Source organism: Neopsephotus bourkii, unplaced genomic scaffold (assembly GCF_033783945.1).
Source record: "Neopsephotus bourkii isolate Nb327-2 ecotype Australia unplaced genomic scaffold, CSIRO-AGI_Nbou_v1 NB_867, whole genome shotgun sequence".
NCBI classification, from domain to species: domain Eukaryota; kingdom Metazoa; phylum Chordata; class Aves; order Psittaciformes; family Psittacidae; genus Neopsephotus; species Neopsephotus bourkii.
The window spans coordinates 2910451-2929369 of record NW_026901363.1 but is presented as its reverse complement, the minus strand read 5'-3'; the positions used below and the strand labels follow the sequence as shown (position 1 = coordinate 2929369).

Genomic DNA, 18919 nt, shown 5'->3' with positions numbered 1-18919 from the left:
GAGCCTCTGGGTGTAACTGAGAATAACTGGGAAGTCCCAGATGTACTGAGAACCTTTGTGGGGGTGACTGAGAGTAACTGCGAACCCCCTGAGAGTCTCTGGGTGCTGCTGGCGGCTACTGGGAACCCCTGAAGGCAAGCCAAAACCCTGTTGGAGGCAACTGGGAGTAAGTGGGAAGCCTTCTGAAGGACCCTGAGGGCAAGTGGAGTAATTGGGAACACCTCAAGAGCCTGCTGGGGGTAACTGGAAACTCCTAAAGACAATTGAAAACCTTTCTGGAAGCAACTGGGTGTAACTGGAGACCCCAGTTGCAGTCCAGAACCGTTGTGGTGGCAAGTGGGAGTAATTGGCAACACTGAGTTTCATTGCTTCACAAGAGGGTTTTTACCCAACTTTGATCAGTGTGAATGCATCTTGGGGTGCATTTCTCAGTTTTTCACCCTCTTAAAGCCGAAGACTTTGTCACTGGGGAGGAGTTATTTTTCCCTGGGGTGTGCCGAGACTCCACTGGACTGATTTCAGTGCTCAGGGACTGGACAGAAAGAGGGAATGGTGCGTGGCATGGTTGCAGGGGTGAAGATTTCAGTGTCAGGGCCACTGCCAGCCTCTGCCTCTCACTCAACCCCTGTCCGCTGTGAGAAGGGGAAGAACGGGAAACCCAAAGGCTTGAGAGAGGAAGGAACAGTTTAATAACTCCAGTGCAATGGCATAGTACTGATAATGCCAATAATAATAATGTATAATGGAAAAATAACAATAATTGGAGGGCAACCTAATACTAATAACAATGATGAAATCTAACGTTCAATTATCCTACTACTACCTACGAAGGTTTATCGAAATCCTAGCGTTACTCAGAACAACGGAATACTAATACTAACCATAATAACTCCTAAAGGATAATGTAAAACAGAACTAGAATAACAGCAACAATATCAACCACAATAACAACAAGAACAACTAGGGAAATAATGATGGGAGGGGACCTAAAACTACAACATGGCTACTGCACTCCAGTGGTATTGTAGTGCTGGTGGAAGAGCTCAGCCCAGGACTGGTGGTTTTTGCTGGCGGCGGTGGATCTTCATATGGGAGTTCCTGCCCTGGATGGTGTTAAAGAGCCTGGAAATGAGAAAACACACGGGGATATGTGATTCCTACTGACAATTCCACCATCAGCCTAAAGCCAAGCTCCCGAGGTTCTGTTTCTGGTGATTTGGGCAGGTCAGTGTTTAAACAAAGCACATGGATGGGGTGGAAGGTGGTTGTGAAGGCATGGGAAGGCCGAGGGGAATCCTGAGCTCTGCTTCCCCACTCAGGAAGTCTCCATTTTAGCCCAGATCAGCTCGTTTCCAGAAGCAGCTAAATCCAGAGTCACCTGTGGCATTCAGGGCAGGAAAATCCACTCCCCTCACCGGTGCCGCTGGGCTGGCTTGGAGCCTGGCACCGGTTCTGCCTCTTCGGTGTTAGGTTCTCACAGGGCAGAACACGGCGCCTCTTCCTGGGGCTGCAAACGGTCTGTAAACCAGAGAGAGTTTGTTGCTATATTCCTTCTTTTTCCTTCTCTTCCCAACAGGTGGAGAGCTGAAGGGAAAATCTCTGGGAGGGGCATGGGCACATGGGAACGTGTTACATCCAGCACAAACCCCACTGTCAGCCCGAGCCTTCCCCAGTGATATCCTCTAAACATCAATGAGCCCAAATGCTTTAATGGGATGGTGAGAACAGGCACCTCAACAGAAAATTGGGGTGATTTTGAGTGGTGGGAGTGGAGTTGCCCTTTGCTGCCCCATAGTTGCAAGTGGGGAATAACTGAGCACCTTCTCTTCAGGCTCCTCCAGATCCTGTAGTAGCCTTATGGTCTTTCCTCTGGTAATAAGAAGAGTTCTGTGGCCAAATCTCTTCTTCTTCTTCCAGGTAAAATAATATTCAACACACTGTGATACTGTCTTAGTTGGAATCTGTTGTGAGCGAAACAGAAGCAATCTGTAAGGGTGATGCTGGAGGCCAACCCTGAAGGCACACACATACAACAAATCCATCCAGCGACTTTACCTCCTTCTGCAATTGGTGGAAATTGGTCTTGTATTTTTGAAAGGCTTTATCAAAGAGCTGCTGCTCCAGGGGGGTCCACGTGTCCATACCTGGAAATGACCCGTAAGGTGTGAAAGAGGAGATCACCTCAGCCAGAGAGGTGTCAGCTCAGGTCGTCACTGCCCTATCAACATCTCTGCTCCTTTTGAGAGCAACTGTGCAAGCCCAGAGCCCCGTGATGGAGGTTACCTGCATAATGGTAGCCAGCCAGCGGATGGTCTTGACTTGGCTGGGGAACCCCCTGGCGCAGCAGCTCCAGAGCCTCCTGTGAAAGTGAGTGGAAAAAGACATTGCTCAGCCCGGTGAGCGCTTGGTGACAGTGCTCCAGGATGTCCTCGGCTGCAGGAAAGTGTGGGAATGATCCACACGCCGAGGCAGGTCAATGCTCCACCAGCACTTAATGTGTCTGTGGCAACAAGAACTGGGCCCTTGAGCCAAGAGCCCAGATTACAGCGCATGGAGCAGAGACCTGGGAGCACCTCCAGCTCGCCCCAGGGACCCAAAGGCTGTCCCAGAGCGTTAACGACGCTCCAAGAGCTGCTCTTACCGCGACATTGCCGTGCGCCTCGTGCAGGCAGTGCATTGCACGCTCTAATGTGATCTTGGTGCACGGCACGTTGCTGGCTCTCGCCAGATTCATGAGCTCAGTCACTGCAAGCACAGTGGGAACAAAAAGTCAAGGTTCTGGCCAAACAAGTGGGTGACGGGAGGAAAATCTCGGGGGTTCTTTGGAAGAGAAGCGTTAAAGAAACCTCGATCAGGTGTTGCAGGGTCCCACACCAGCCATGCTTTCTCCTCTTCCTCCTCCACTTGCAGGTGGGATGGATCCCGAAACTCTGGGATCTCTGCCTGATACTGGGCGCCGATGTTAATGTGCCTGCAGTAAGGAGAAAGAGGAGGTGAGGAAGGTGAGAGGTGAAGAGGTGTATCACTGTCCTGAAACCCTGACCAGAGGCAGGAGCTTCACTTTGAGAGTAAGAGTGAGCGGGGAAAGAAGAGCTGAGGCCATGATCCTGGATGGACAAGGACATCTGGGAATGTTTTTTCCAATGTCCGGCTGGGGAACAAAGCTGGGATTGCAGCACAATGTCCCCGGGTGTTGGGAGGCAACATCATTGTGGCGGTGGGACACTGACAGCCGTGCACAGCCCATGACACTTGCAACAACAACACACAGACCCCACAGTGGTGGTTCCCTCAGTGCCCCTTTTCCTGAGTTTTGTAGCGTTTCCGGTACGTTCCAATCACTCACAGCCCATTGCTGGTCAGATCTTCTGTCAGGCAGAGCCCAGAGTCTGTGGAGTCCATCCCACCTGGAAGAGAGGAAAACCTGCTCAGTATTCCAGTCCTTCTGCCCAGAGGGGCCTTCAGCCTTCGGCACCTCCTCGCCACAGGAAATCACCAGCTGCCACCCCAAATTTCCCTCATTTCACCAAATCCGCTCCCTTTGTGCTTGGAAGCTTCAGGAGATCTGACCACTGAGGGTGTGACCACAGTTCTGTCATCCCCCTCCCGTCCTGCTGCCCATTGAGTTCAGGCATGAGAATTTTTGTACCTATTATAGCCCCGAAGAGCTGGATGGTATCACTGGTGGCTTTGGAGGAGGAAGAGGAAGGCTGTTCTTGCAGTCACTCTGGCTCTTTCTCACACAGGACGCCTAGACAAAACAAATCCATACAAACCATCAAATCCCTGCTCATGGCAGAAAAGGAGTGGAACAACTTGGAGGTGCCTGAGAACTTAGAGAACAAGCTTGGAATGGCCTCTGAGTACTGGAAGCAAAATAAACCCAGTAAATTCTGAAATCGCTTAGAAATTCCTCAGATTGCATTGGAAAACTCCAGCTGCCCAGGAAAATGCCATGTTTTCCTAGTTTCTGTGCCCATCCTGCATCGTGGAGTCCGTACATCCAGCGTCACCTTTTTCAGTGAGTCCATTACTGTAGGAAGTACCAGCAGGTCTCTGCCAGTGGGTGACTTGGGTGTGATTTGGGGGGTTGGGGATCATGGAATGGTTTGGGTTGGAAGGGACCTTAAAGGTCATCCAGTTCCAAGCAAGGGGCAGGAACACCTTCCCCTAGTGCAGGGATGGGGCAGCCACAGCTTCTGCGTTCAACCCGTTTTGGTGTCCCGCCACCCTCACAGGGAAGAACTTCTGCCTCAGGTTTCACCTCAGTTTCCCCTCTTGCAGGTTAAAGCCATTCCCCCCTGTCCCATCCCCACCGGCCCTTGTTCTCTCTAAAAGAGTCAAGGCAGGTCCCAGTGTGTCAGTCACCAGAGCTCATGGTTGCAGCTGAGCCAGCGGCACTTGCACAGCACTGACCAAAGCAGCAGCTCCGGTGAGGCTGATTGAGGTGTTCTCAGTCATTCCTAAAACACCCGAAGGATGGGATCAGCACCCACCTCTTTCTACTGTCTCGCCGAGGAGCCTCTCTTGCCTCCTGTGCTGGCAGCTTGGCTGCTGGGCGTTTCCAGTCTGCTGTTGCCAGGTGACAGGTTCTGTTGTGTTCTATTGGGTTCCATGGCAGTTTGGTTCCATGGAGGTTCCATGGAGTTTGACTGGGTTCTATGAAGGTTCAGTGGGGTTCTATGGGGGTTCTGCTGTGTTCAGTGTCCTCAAGCACTTGGGTATGGTGAACACTGATGTACAAACTTTCTTTGAAGTCATTTCCCATTTGGTTCTCCATGAATGGGGATGACAAGCACTGTTACATGAAGTTAAGTCCTTCTGAGCACGATGGGATTTACTGAGAGCCCCGAACAGGAATCTTCCTCACACTGACTCCTTACTCTTGGTTTTACATCCCACAGTGCTCAGGTGCAGGAATAAGCAGTGAAGGATTGTGGGTCCCTGTTTCTGCTGTGGGCAATGCCATGGCAAGAGCTGAGGTTCTCCAGCCCTCTCTGGGTGGAGAAGAGCTGGTGCAGCTCTTGCCCAGAGCTGCTGCTGCTGCCATCAGGAGCAAGGAGAGGGGCTGTTCCTAGCGTATGAGTATTACTTTCTGCAGACAGTCTTAGTGCTGTTTGCATTTGAAAATGCAAATCCTTCATAGCGGTGGATGTTAATAAGCCAGTGTTTTCTGACGAGTGATGTTTGCTCTAAAATCTTGTAAACCGTCGATCGACTGGGTGTAGTGCCTTTACTTCACTTGTGCATATGGCCTTCAGCCTTTTCATGTAAATATACTACCAGATGTCTGTTACACCACTGGTAAGTGACCAGTGATAAATAATAAATCCAAGAGCCTAGACTCATCTGTCTTCCCTCCTTTCCAGAGGGCTAATTGAGAAATCTCACAGCTAAGCTTATCAGGAGCTCTGTGGTACCTCACTGATGATCCTTTGCATGGTCTTACTCCTCTGGCCCATTTAGAAGGTCAGAAGCAAAAGATGAAAATCATGATGGGTTATCAGTATTGATAAGCAAAGCTGGAATCTGGCAGAAATTTACCAGTGGAGGTACTACCTTCTACCTTCTATGCAGATAACTACATTATTTATACTTCTGTTACACGTGCATAGTTTTTCTTATCCCTTCCTTCAAGATTTTATTACATGAGAGGCTGCAGAAGACTTTTTTAGGTCACCCGTCTTTGGAGAAGGGGAGCAGTGTTTATGTACTTTATTAATGAAGGTTTTATTTGGCCTTTGAGTCTTAGGTAGTTAACCACTGTTGCTTTTTTGTTGTTTTTTTTTTCTACTTTTCATGGCTTGGTTAATGTTACAGATGGGTTCTAGAGCTTTGGAACTCAAAAGTACTAGCTGAATTTATTTCTGGGGAGCAGAGAGATGTTTTATGAGTAGTCAAACCATTTTAGCCACCTGCCTGTCACTTGTTAACTTAAGCTTTGGCCTGTATTCACCCAGGGATGTTTTGTGTTAAGGGGCAGGGCACCCTAAGTTCAAATCCTGTTGACAATTCAAGTAATGAAGAGTTACTCAGAGTGGTATGTTGGGAGTGTGAGGAGGATATGAGCTGTGTCTGAGTGACAGCTACCTCTAGTTTGCCTCAATATCATTAAGTTTGCATACTTATTTCCTAGCCCTTTGCTAGAAATGGAGGCACATCTACTGTAGTCTAGTTTATGCTTGTTACTTTTTCATCTTCTGCTTAAAAGTGCTTGTCCTTTGTTGTGTGTGGTCTGCTAAGGATGAATGTAGATGTGGCTGTAATATAGGCTTAGGTGATACTTCTGAGTTCTTGTTAATGCCTGCTGTTTTTCTCACCAGTAAATAACTGCCATTGGTCCATGGGTGTTTTTATGCTGCTGAGAGCAACCAATCTCAGTAAAGGCGTTTTCAAAGAGTGTAGCAGAGGTATGATAAAAAATTATCCTTAAATACATGGAGTACATTTAAGGAATATTTGTAAAGCTTTTTGTTTTGAGTGGAAATGTCATTGCAGAGAGAAAAAAACAAGTAACTGCCTGAAGTCTTTGTTCTCTTTTTTAAGTAGCCTCTTTTCCTTAGTCTGACACTTGTTAGAGCAAATATTTTGAAGTGAAAACAAGGGGGTGGAAACCTGTGGCCAATAGCCAATTGCTTAAGTTGTGTTTTCTTGCTAAGTTGAATGTATTTTGCCACTAGAGCTTATCTTATAATGGTGTTTATAAAAACATGAAAAATGTCAAGTTTTTTATCTGCACTGGTATTTGTCTTAACGTGTGTGTGTGTGTGTGTGTATGTGTGTGTTAAAATTTGCTGTTTCACATTTCACTGCCTTTTTCCCGTGGTGTCTTCAATGCTTGCTGAACTCTCTAGTGAGTTAACCTAGAAGAGAAGGGATGAGTGAGACAAGGTTTTAAGTGAGTAAATGTTTCAGAAGGGATGGTAGAAAAGGTTTCTGTGTGTGCTAGGAGACAAAGTGAAAAATCAGAGAGATGTGCAAGGAAGAAGATACTGGAACACACCCATAAATAAAACTGGGAAGAGTCAGATGAGTGGATCTGCACTGTGTAGTGGTAATTTTTCTTTGGTTTGAAATGTAGTGGACAGTGGAAGATACGTAAATTTAGTAGTGTATGGAAAGATCTTTCCCTGCAAGATATCAAGGGAAAGGCCAAATTTCTGCTTTCCAGGATGACACTGACTAAGCAAAAAAATTATTTATATTTCTAAAATTATGAGTATAGTAGATAGTAGATTTTTTTTTTTTCTTAAAGACATAAGTTTCAACGGTATCTTGAATAAGGGAAATAAGATTTGGATGTGAATTCTGGGAGAGTGGAAAGCAAAGTTACAGACAGGGGAAGAACGAGATTTGGGATAAATAAAAGCAAAATTTGGACCTGAAAAGAATGCTGTCAGAACCACAGAAACATAACAAATGGCACTTTACCCAGGTAAAGGAGTTCGTTGAAGCATTCCATTATGTTCCAAAATATTAATGAAAGCTGTAGTGTACCTAGCAGCTGACAAGACAGACAACTAAAACAGAACCAGTAAAAGAGCTGAGAGATGAATCTGTGCGATATCCAAGTGACAGTTTTATTCAAAGTCAAAGTTAGAAACCAGAAGCCCTTGAAGAAGAGGAGAGGGTAGGTATGGTCAGTCTTGGAGCTTTGAGATGCTTCTGAGAAAATGTGGGGAAGTTATAAATGAAAAGGACATTTAGAGTAGCAGGCTTAAAACCAAAGCAAAAAGATTTGCTGGATTGCTTACAGAGAAGGACTAATAGCTTGTTAGGTCTTTAGCTTTTAGTCTCCTAAAAAAGGTGTCAGGAGAAAGATCCAAACTTAGTTTGCAGAAGAAGAATCCAAATGCGGTATTTAAAAACAAATAGAAAAAACCAGTAACTAGTTCTGTACAGCTTCCATATTTGCCTGTAATTTTGTCTAGTATTCAAAATCAAGGGATATACTTCATTTGAAGCTTGAAACTTAGATGTACTTAACGACGGGGAAGGGTGGGAGGTGTTCATCTGATCAGATCGTGGAGAAGTTTTGGTACAAGTCATGGGATTGCTTCTGCTTTTTGCAAAGAAACGTATTTAGGGATTTTTTTGTGTATGTGGTGAGGTGAGCTCTTAAAGGCTTAAGTATTTCATCTTTTCCTTGGTTGTTATAACTACCCTTCCTTCACAAGATTCATATTTGAACTTCTTAAGCTTATTCCTAAGTTGAAAAAATTCAAAATGTTGCACGTTTAGAATTCTGTTAACCACATTACTAAATGGCTCAGAACTGTTTCATTTTGTTACAGCAGAGCTTATCTTCATCACTGGATGTCAAGGTGATTTATAAAGGAATTAAGTGTTGTTACACCAGTTTGAGAAATTGAAATGCTGACATGTAGATAAGTCAAGTGATTTGCGAAAGATTACTGGTCAGACTAATGGGAAAAGGAAGAATAGGCTTTATTCTCTTCATTCTAAGTCACTCAGGTCCTATAATCATGGGGCCATAGACTGAAATGTGAAGGATTATAGAAGTTTTATTATGTGATGGTGCTCCTCTCTTTCTGTGTTCTTGATAGAGGTATATGTTTTTTGGCAGGTGATTGACATGTATGTGCATTTGTGTTTGGTTATATAACATTAAATCTTATGTATCTTCTGCTGGTAGCAACTTCATTGTTTCATAAACCAAGCAGGAATGCAGCTGTCATGCCTTTTCATTTCATGTATCCTTTACAAAGCTTAAGAAATATTATTATCCAGGGATCTGCAGTTAATTCCCAAAGTTTCATACTGTTGAAATCCATGGGATTGAGCACTAAGCTCCACATTAACCCAGAACTGAAAAATCTTTTGAAATCTGAATGCTCATTCTTCTTAAAGTTCTGAAGTGTTAGGAATGTGTGTTTACATTCATGGTTTACACAAAGGAAACTGTTACTCATGTCTTCCAAATTGTTCAGAAGAGATAAGTATTATTTTTGTATTTAGAATCTAACAGGAATGTGTTTCCTAATTAAATTGCATTTTACTAATGCTGATGTAAGTGATGTAAGTGAAATGTGTGCATGTATATGCATTAATGACTTAAATGACTGTATCATCACAAAAAACCTTTCCTCTCTTCTTAAGTGTTACAGGCCTTTCCTTTCAACATGGGGTTTTGATTTGTGTTTATATCTAGTTTAGTTTCTTCTTGAAAAATCCTTTAACTCTACAAGCTTCTCCAAGCATATGAATCCGTTCACATAGTGTACTGGGGATAACAGTTCTGCTTCCATCAAGTTGCAAATCTAGAGTTACTTTGTTACTTTATACAGGCTTATGTAACCTTCTCAGTGGCAAGAGATTTGAAGTCTGCCTGTAAGCCTCAAACTTTTCAGAAGATGGCATCAGGGAGATAGTTAAAAGAGTAAACAAGAGTCAGTTAGCTGGGATGAATTGAGCAACTGTCTGCATTATGCACCGGAAAGTGAGTGTAAGGCTTCCTGAAAGCAGGTTGGCATTGTGGAAGAGGCGGGAGCTACGGAAGTCCTGAAAGGCCTAGGAGGTTTGAGTTTGATTTCTTTGGGTTTGTCCTTGAAAGCTACAATCAGATAACTCACAGTATTCTAAGGGTGGGAAAAGAAAAACACCAAACAACCCGCCCCCCAAAAGTGCAACTGATTAATCTTTTCAGAGTAGCAAAGGGTTGGAAAGTCAGTACTATGTGAATTTCATATTTCATTTAGAGACTTAAAGGCTTTTGTGGGAAGGGTGGTTTGGACTATAGGAAGTAGACGTGTTGTGGGAGCTTGAGCTTGGGTGATGCTGAGCATGCGCTACATGCTCAGGCTTGACGTCTTTTCTGCACCATTTCTGCTGTGCAGGTAGCTGTGCACAGGTATTGCTCTGAAGACAGGTAGCATGATACTGCTGCTGAGTACGGGGGTCAAGTTTCAGCATGGGTCCAAGAAAATACGTTTTGAGAGACAAATGGGAATAGCATTATAAGTTCCAGCCACTTTGAAACCTCAATATAGAGACTGCTGAGACATTGCTGGGTAAAATAAATAGCTGTAACTGAAGTCAGCCAATTCTGATTGGAATCCTGAAAGCTAATTATTTCTGTCTTGCTATTACTTTGTGTATTCAGAAGTCACTGTATATGTGCAGTTTCATTTTTGACCTTGATTTACTTTCAAAACCAGCTTTATCTCTGGAAGTGACAAAATGTCTTCCCCTCTGCTTTATTTTCTGCAAATAGTAAGTGACAATAAAATAAACCTTCCATTTTTCTATGTGGAAATGGAATTATAACATTGAAAGCAGTGACACAGCCACCAAAGCTCGAGCTTACGACTTCTGTTTTTTCCTATATCTTTGTCCTATGAATTTAGTCAAGTAAAATAGCTTTTAGCTGTATAGATTGAAAATTCACAAGGGAAGTGGAAAAGAGCTTTACAAAAATGATCCTCCAATAATCCTTCTGTGATATCTTAAGTTTTCCAAGCAGGATGACCATTCACTGAGGGGAGCATGCTGTTCTACACTGTTGAAAATAAAATATCCCGCCCTTGTACTTGTTCCTGATTGTTGCTGTGTGAAATGGGGAAGTGGATAAGGAACTTCGAGGTTCTCATATAAGCTGTAAAAAAAAAAAGATTTGCATCTCACAATCTTGGCCTTTGGTTGGCATACAGCATCATTCTGGTGGATAGGCAGAGAAATGGCGATGAAAGAATGTGAGGCATGCTGAATAATAGGGGTTCAGTAATATTAGTGTAACATTGTATCAGTTTGGACCGGGTTCTGAAACCCTGATTATTTCCGAACACTTTCAGTGGTGGTGTTTCAAAGCCAAACTTACTTGTTATTTTTTTTCCAGTTTTTTGTAGGTAAACCAAGGCTATTTAATAGAAGCTGCTGAAATAACTTGCTACGGTCAGGTTGTCAGGTGTTGGACATCACAACAGGTTGTTACCATGCAAAGTTACTCGACATGGCACATGGTATTACTAAGTAGTACTGCTATCTATGTAATTCAGTCAATTCTGCAAAAGTTGGAGGAAGTAGTGGAAATAGATCTTTCTCATGTTGATAATACTTTCTATGTAAGTGAAGTGCTAGTCTGCATTTCTTGAGACTTTTCTGTAACTGATGGAGTTCTGTAACTCTGTGGCTGTAAAACTTCATTTCCTTACCCCTTTTCTGTGATACGGATGTTCCAAGATTAAAACAATGTGAAGCAGTTCCCTTGAATATCTGGAATTTTTAAACTCAATATCTGGAAATATTTAAAGTCAAAGCAGCCAGTGTTTATGTCCTGTGAGGAAGAGAGGAAGGCTCCTTCAGTACAGTACTAGTTCTGTTCCAAAGTTTATGTGAAGTAGAAGCTTTTCCAACTGATTTTACGCATACTAATGTTGTGCAGGCGCTTACATTCAAATGAAGAAAGCAGATACACCTTGGTTACCAAAAACCCTACTCCTTTGTGTGGTTTTGGTTTCTAGTGCTTTATCCAAAATGCTTAGTGTTCATTCAGTGCAATTGAATTAGATGCTTACTGTTGATGTCGGCTGTACGTGAACATATTAAAATAACTGAAGGAAGATTGGGAAGGGAGGTAACATCTCTGACAATGTTGTGCAGTGTCAGTTGAAAAGTTCTGATACAGAAAGCTTGAAATAGCATTTTCTCCATTTTAATCCTTATAAAAGCATTTATCTGTTTTTTTACCCATGCAAACCACTGTGGTTTCACTCCCTGCATGCCCTTATGTGCTGACTGCTTTACCATGATGTGTTTACCCACCCTAATGGTGGTGCTTCTAGTTGGTACTGCAGAGAAAAATAAAGGAAACATTTAATGTCTATTTTCATAAGAAAACAAACCCCGAACATTCTCTAGCTCTGAGATTTTATTTATTTTATTCTTACCTTTGCTTTTTCTTCTCTTTGATCAAGTGTTATTAAAGATACGACATGAGGTAAACATGGTTGTAGGTCTGACTGCAAATTCTTGTTGTTTATTGTGTTGTTTTTAGCCTGAAACGGCAAAACTCTGAAGTGGTTTAAGCATAGGGGCTGGTCAGATGAAGTGCTCTAATCTTTTGATCCAGTAACTACCTCTAGTTGTGAATGAGAGACACTAGAATTGAAATGCTGCAAATAATCAAGCCCCTGGAGGAGCTGACACATTTTTGAAGAAAAAAGAACATTGGCTTATTATTTGTTTCTTGATCCTACTGTCATTCCTAAATATGCCAAATATATCAAACAAAATGAAATGCGTGGAAGTACCTTTTGTATATTTCAGGTGTTTTATTGAATAAGAGTGAAAAGCATTCAGCTACACCATAGTGACATGCCTAAACTAGTAATAATATTCTGAGGAACACAGCAGCTTCCAAAACAGGGGGAGTGGGGAGGAATGTGGATCTGTCCGTTATGTACACATAGCATAAATGATTTTGCTTCTTGGATCATCATTTAATTATAGCTGTAATGCACATCTCTTCTAGAGCTACAGAGTTTTGCCTTCTCCTGCTTCTTTTTTCTTGTTTCATGGTGGTCCTTGGAAAGCAACTTCTGATCTTTGAATTTTTGAGGTCATGTGCCTGTCAGGTACCTTCTGCCTCTTGGGAGAGCGTTGCTGATGTTTCTTCCGCAGACTTCCAAAACCCTCTCGCTTAGGTTTGGTTCTGTAGCTTTTCAGTGTAGTAGGAAATCTGATATTTTAATGGATAGATAAGAGAACAGAACAAGAAGGTTATCTGCTTTGTATTTTAATTCCCATTTTTTTTTTGTCCTTTGTTTTTAATTTAATGCTTTCTGTTGCTCTTTGGATTTTTTTTGGACTTAGAGCGTAATGCTTTTTTTTCGCACTTGAGAAAAAATGATGAAAAAAGTATTACCTTCTGAACATGACAAAAAGGAGGGATTAATTGTCCGTGTAAGCTTAACAAATTCGATGGCAGTTTAAATGGGAGACAATTTCCAAATGTGAGAAAGGATTTTTTGAGAAACGATGGCCAGTAACTACAGCTGGGAAGCGTAAAACTTGGATCTTCATGTTGATATTTATGCAAATGTCTTATCTGAGCTTCATAAGATGGTAAAGGAGTCTTGTATTTAAAACTTGGAAAAGACCATGTATAATTTGCTGAAATCAAACAATGTTTCTGTAATATGCCTAGAGAGTAAAGTTGGTTTTATCTTCCTTAGAGTTTAAAATACCTTCTGTTTTACTAAAGAGATTTATGAAAACTACAAATAATTTGAATAGCTTTCTTCTCTTTTCAATTTCTCTTCCCTTTGTATTTCCCTAAAGCCAAGGTGAAGTTTTGATTTGAGGTGCTGTAAGTCTTTAAGATTGCGCAAACTCTGTGAGTTGTTGTGATGTGAGCGCACCTGAACTGCGCGGATGGTAATGTGCCTTTGCTGGATCACATTGTCTGGCCACCTGTGTTACTACTTACTTGCTGCTTATTTTTGCAGTGGAAGGTTGTTGCATCACTGACAATGTCGTATTGTATTCTCCGTTCTCTTTTCATATTCTCTGTCAAGGCAATAACATTCATTCGTGTCCGTTTCAATAATACTCATTGTCACATGGAAAGAGATCTTGTGACAGGCACGGGCTTTGTTTAGCAAAAACACTTAAGACATGGCAATTTGAGAGACTTCATTTTACAGGAGAGAATCAGAGTGGCTAAACAATTCAAACCCACAATTTTTTATTTCAGTTTGAGCATTTGCTGATGCATTGAGAAATGAGAAATGTATTTTGTTTTCCATATGAGAAATGTATTTTGTTTTCCATGGTACAATCTAAAAACTCGCATAAACACAGTTATCAAACTTTGTCTCAATTTCTGACTGCTGCCTTTTTGTTTGCTGGGTGCTGCCAAGCTCTTTAATGCATCTTGTGCCTTATTGCTGGAGTGTTCTACGTGCCTGTTACTTTGGCCAGGGGCTGCTCTGCTTGGGGCTGATGGATACTGCCTCTGAAGTCCTGCCGGTTATAGCCAGTACAGCAACCTAACACTGCAGAAATTCCACCTGTAAAGATAGTGCTGCAAGAGACTCTGGATGGATGAAGAAGGTGAAGAGGGGAGGTAATGTGATTAATGTGATTAGACTGTGACTGAGGCTACTGGTGGGGCTTGTCCAGCTGGAATTACTAGTGTATTACGTATCAAAGCTCTTCCTCTGAATTAGGCAAAAAAATTGGAATACTGTGAAGAGAAAATTGGGTAATTCTAAGAACTGTTAAACCCCCCCCCCCGAATGAACTGTGCTTAAGGACAGTAAAATTTCTGCGTTAAGCTGAGGTGAAGACTAGAAAGGTCCTTGTAAATTACGCAAGGTCATCATGTTTTCTACCTATGTAAATGTAAATGCAGCCCCAGGAAGTATTAGCCTTATGTTTGGGTTTTGGGGGGGTTGTTTTGTACCTAAGTATGGATGGTGCAAACTCGCTAGCCTGAGTAGTGATTTTCTGGATGTCCTGGGTTTAGCACTAGCAGTCAGTTTTTCTCTTTCTTGCTAGCTGGTGCAGTGCTGTGTTTTGACTTTCGGGCTGGGAACAAAGCTGATAAAAATGATGTTTTGGTTTGGCCAAGGACTTTGTGAGCCTCATGCTCTGCCAGGGAGGAGGGGAAGCCGGGAGGAAGCAGAGACAGGACACCTGACCCAAACTGACCAAGGAGGTATTCCATATCCCAGCACGTCATGGCTTAGGAGGTAACTGGGAGTTACCCGGAAGGACAGGGGGTCTGCTGGGGGGGACTCGTTCTTCAGCGGGTGGTATTGTACTCTTTTCCCTTGCTATTATCTCTTATCATTGTTAGTGGTGGTAGCGGTGGTGATTTGTGTTGTACATTGGTTGCTGGACTGTTCTTATCTCAGCCCGTGGGAGTTGCATTCTTTCGATTCTCCTCCCCATCCCTCTGGGAACGGGGAAGGGGGGGAGCCCCTGGGGGGGAGGGGGAGGGGGGAAGTGCGCCTCGATTGCTTCCAGCCTGGCACCACTCACTGGGAGTGAGTGCACAAGCTGTCTGGCTGGGGTTAAACCACGGTAGTTCTTTTTTTGCGCCCAACGTGGGGCACGAAGGGATTGAGATAACGACAGATCTGACGGGATTAATAGTCACTCGTCACAATGCTGATTTATTGGCTCTCAGAGTTGTTCCTGTTGATCTCACAGTTTCAGTATATCGTACCTTACTTCCATCTGGTATTTGCTGTATTAGTGTTTTTCAAGTGTGGGGCTTGGTCTGAGGTTTTTGTCTCGTTGTACTTTATGGTAATGACTTGTAATACTATAGAATTATTGATCATGAAACTTACCTGCCTTATGTTCCCAGTATGGTCACCACCTTTATACTTTGGGAGGTATATAATAAAAGTGCTTAGCAATTACACATCTTTTTTCATGGCAAAGCAACAGTCAGTACAGCTACTCCAGCTGCAAGCACAGCAGCTACACCACCCCCAGTAACAAGTACAGTCGCTACTCAAACTTTGGCTGCAATGAACAGCACAGCTACCCCAGCGGCAAGTACAGCAGCTACTCAAACTTCGACTGCGACAGAGAGTGCAGCTATCCCAGCTCCAAGCACAGAAGCCACACCACCCCCAGCAACAAGTACAGTTGCTACTCAAACCACAGTGATAATCGCTGCAACTAAACCAGAGGACCAATTCGTACCAATATCGGTTGCCCCTGTATGCAAGAGAAAAAGCAAAAAAGAGGCAGGAAGGTTAAAGCAAGATGAAGAAACAATGTATTCACTACCTGATCCAGAACCTGATCAGGAGTCATCATCACATGATGAAGAAGAAGAAGGAGAGGTGACTTCTTGACTTCGGGCCTCAACCGAGCTACGGAATATGTGAAAAGATTTTACCCGTCAACCAAGGGAGCACATCATCACCTGGCTGCTCCGATGCTGGGACAGTGGGGCCGATGGTCATGAACTAGAAGGTACAGAAGCCAAGCAGCTGGGATCACTTGCTAGAGAAGGGGGAATTGACAAAGCAATTGCAAGAGAGAAAAAGTCCCTCAGTCTTTGGAGGCGGCTCTTGGCAGCTGTGAAAGAAAGGTTTTCATACAAGGGCGATGTTATGAGTCGTTCGGCCAAGTGGACTACTATAGACAAAGGCATCCAGTCTCTGAGAGAATCAGCCATCGTAGAGATGATCTATCACATCAAGCCGAATAATGGGAATATACCCGTAGATCCAGATGAAGTCGAATGTACACGACCCATGTGGCGAAAACTGATACGGAATGCACCATCATCATATGTCCATTCATTGGCAACAGTAACCTGGAATGACATAGTACCACTAACAGTGGATGAAATGGTTCATAAACTCTGCGAGTTCGAAGGCAGTCTCACCCCTTCCATCATCTCAGCTGTGGAAAAACTGTCCCAGGATCTCAAACAATTGAGGGACGATATATCTGACTTATCCAGCTCCTCGCGTGTACCAACACACGTTTCAGCTATTAACAAAAGGTGTCCTACTGTTCGAGAGAGGAGATACAAGAGGTATGCGCCACGATCTACCCTATGGTTTTACCTGCGGGATCACGGAGAAGACATGACAAAGCGGGATGAAAAACCTACTTCAGTTTTGGAGGAACGGGTGAGTGAATTGAAAAGAGGAGCAAAGGCCAAGATTGATCGTCCCATGAGAGCTACGGCTTCAGTCTCTGGTGAGCAGTTTCCCAGGTGGAGTGGAAGTGCTGATTTTACTCCAGCTCCTGTGATAACTAAAAATAATCCCTTTCAACATGACTTAAGTGTCCAATGTTGTGCCGAGGTGAAAGCTATATATTAGAGGGGCCCTGCCTCCAGCTAGGTGGAGGTAGGGGACAATCGGATTTACTGGACTGTGTGGATCAGATGGCCTGGCACATCAGTCCCACAGAAGTATAAGGCTGTAGTAGATACCGGTGCACAGTGTACCCTGATGCCATCGAGCTGTCAAGGGGTGGAACCCATCTATATTTCTGGAGTGACAGGAGGATCCCAAGAGTTGACTGTACTGGAGGGTGAAATCAGCCTGACTGGGAGAGAATGGCAAAAGCACCGTATTGTGACTGGTCCAGAGGCTCCATGCATCCTTGGCATAGACTACCTCAGGAGAGGGTACTTCAAAGACCCAAAAGGGTACCGATGGGCTTTTGGTATTGCTGCTTTGGAGACTGAGGAAATTGAGCAGCTGTCCACCTTGCCTGGTCTATCAGAGGATCCTTCTGTTGTGGGGCTGCTGAAAGTTGAAGAACAAGTGCCAATTGCGACCACAGCAGTGCACTGGCGGCAATATCGCACCAACCGAGACTCCCTGATTCCGATTCCTATCCATCAGCTGATCCATAGACTGGAGAGTCAGGGAGTGATCAGCAGGACCCGCTCGCCCTTTAATAGCCCCATATGGCCAGTGTGAAAGTCTTAACGGAGAGTGGAGACTAACAATAATAGACTATTGTGGCCTGAATGAAGTCACACCACCACTGAGTGCTGCCATACCGGACATGCTAGAACTTCAGTATGAATTAAGAGTCAAAGGCAGCCAAGTGGTATGCCACAACTGATATTGCCAATGCATTTTTCCCAATTCCTTTGGCAACAGAGGGCAGGCCACAGTTTGCTTTTACTTGGAGGGGTGTCCAGTTCACTTGGAACCGACTGCCCCAGGGCTGGAAACATAGCCCTACCATTTGCCATGGACTGATCCAGACTGCACTGGAACAGGGGCAAGACCCAGAACACCTGAAATACATTGATGACATTATAGTGTGGGGCGATACAGCGGAAGAAGTCTTTGAGAAAGGGAGGAAAATAATCCAAATCCTGCTGAAAGCCGGTTTTGCCATAAAACGAAGTAAGGTCAAGGGACCTGCACAGGAGATTCAGTTTTGGGGAATAAAATGGCAAGATGGACGTAGACAGATCCCCACAGCTGTAATCAACAAGATAACAGCAATATCTCCACCAACTAATAAGAAAGAAACACAAGCTTTCTTGGGTGCAGTGGGGTTCTGGAGACTGCACATCCCAAATTACAGTTTGATTGTGAGCCCTCTCTATTATGTGACCCGTAAGAAGAATGATTTTAAATGGGGACCTGAGCAACAACAAGCCTTTGAGCAAATTAAACGCAAGATAGTTCATGCAGTGGCCCTTGGACCAGTTCGGACTGGGCCAGATGTAAAAAATGTATTGTACAACGCAGCTGGGGAGAATGGCCCTACCTGGAGCCTCTGGCAGAAAGCTCCAGGAGAGACTCGAGGTCGACCCCTTGGATTTGGAGTCGGGGATACAAAGGATCTGAGGCAAGCTATACCCCAACTAAGAAAAGAGATACTGGCAGCCTGTGAAGGGGTTCAAGCTGCTTCGGAAGTGATTGGCACCGAAGCACAGCTCCTCCTGGCACCCCGGTTGCCCGTGCTGGGCTGGATGTTCAAAGGCAGGGTCTCCTCTACGCATCATGCAGCTGATGCTACATGGACTAAATGGGCTGCACTAATTACACAACGAGCTCGAATAGGAAATCCCAGTCGTCCAGGCATTCTAGAAGTCATCATGGACTGGCCAGAGGGCACAGATTTCAGAATGTCACCAGAGGAGGAGGTGATGAGTGCTGAATAGGCCCCACCATATAATCAGCTGTCAGAAAGTGAAAAGCAGTATGCCTTGTTTACTGATGGGTCCTGCCGTACTGTGGGAAAACATCGGAGATGGAAGGCAGCTGTATAGAATCCTCGATGACAAGTTGCAGAAACTGCTGAAGGAGAGGGTGAATCGAGTCAGTTTGCCGAGGTGAAAGCTCTATAGCTGGCCCTGGACACTGATGAATGAGAAAAGTGGCCAGTATTTTATACTGACTCATGGATGGTGGCAAATGCTCCGTGGGGGTGGTTGCAGCAATGGAAG

General features: G+C 44.0%; 1 protein-coding gene and 1 long non-coding RNA gene across 2 annotated transcripts; both read right to left on the bottom strand.

Annotated features, from left to right (window-relative positions):
- Positions 1-934: 934 nt before the first annotated feature.
- Positions 935-2042, bottom strand: LOC133214104 (zinc finger protein 541-like). The gene is made up of 3 exons (XM_061356796.1): positions 1821-2042; positions 1379-1518; positions 935-1122 (listed from the first exon to the last, which is right to left on the bottom strand). Exons 1-3 carry the CDS (start codon positions 2040-2042, stop codon positions 1044-1046), a joined length of 441 nt encoding a protein of 146 aa, XP_061212780.1. The 3' UTR covers positions 935-1043.
- An 851-nt stretch (positions 2043-2893) lies between these two features.
- Positions 2894-4527, bottom strand: LOC133214103 (uncharacterized). The gene is made up of 3 exons (XR_009725986.1): positions 4497-4527; positions 3347-3407; positions 2894-2971 (listed from the first exon to the last, which is right to left on the bottom strand). It is a non-coding gene; the product is annotated as an uncharacterized LOC133214103 (long non-coding RNA).
- Between the last annotated feature and the right edge of the window lie 14392 nt (positions 4528-18919).

Coding starts and splice junctions, on each gene's coding strand:
- LOC133214104 (XM_061356796.1), bottom strand. CDS start 2,042: ATGGATTTGTTGTATGTGTGTGCCTTCAGGGTTGGCCTCCAGCATCAC. Junction 1,519..1,820: donor TGGAGGAGCCTGAAGAGAAG/GTGCTCAGTTAT, acceptor TCTGGTTTACAG/ACCGTTTGCAGCCCCAGGAA. Junction 1,123..1,378: donor TCCTGCCCTGAATGCCACAG/GTGACTCTGGAT, acceptor TCTCATTTCCAG/GCTCTTTAACACCATCCAGG.